The 334-nt window shown below is 59.3% G+C and overlaps 1 protein-coding gene across 1 annotated transcript; it reads left to right on the forward strand.

The window, feature by feature from the left end:
* Positions 1-26: 26 nt before the first annotated feature.
* Positions 27-329, forward strand: LOC115232689 (rho GTPase-activating protein gacJ-like; the record flags this gene model as incomplete). The annotated part of the gene is made up of 1 exon (XM_029803110.1): positions 27-329. A coding segment is annotated over exon 1 (303 nt), but the record flags the coding sequence as incomplete, so codon positions are not given.
* Positions 330-334: the final 5 nt, after the last annotated feature.

The raw sequence follows: 334 nt of genomic DNA on the forward strand, positions 1-334 counted from the left end.
CGACGGCGACGGCGACGACGACAACGATGACGACGACGGCAATGACGACGACAACTGCGACGACGGCGATAACGCCATCACCGCCGCCGACGATGACGACGACGTCAACAATAGGCACCACCACTTCGGTGACGACGACGACAACGGTCGCGACATCGATCTCTGGTAGATTCACGACGTCGACGGTAACATCGCCAACTTCGACGACAAAGCCTCCTCTTCGGAGAAGACACACCACCGGCCCAGGCATGACTTTTCCCGCTACGGATCCTCCTTCGTATTCCACCAGCATGACTTTCTCGAGGACCAGCCCGTTGCCGAGCCCACATCTCGA

The sequence above is a fragment of the Formica exsecta genome, unplaced genomic scaffold (genome assembly GCF_003651465.1).
Source record: "Formica exsecta isolate Colony F162 unplaced genomic scaffold, ASM365146v1 C16222584, whole genome shotgun sequence".
Classification (NCBI taxonomy): domain Eukaryota; kingdom Metazoa; phylum Arthropoda; class Insecta; order Hymenoptera; family Formicidae; genus Formica; species Formica exsecta.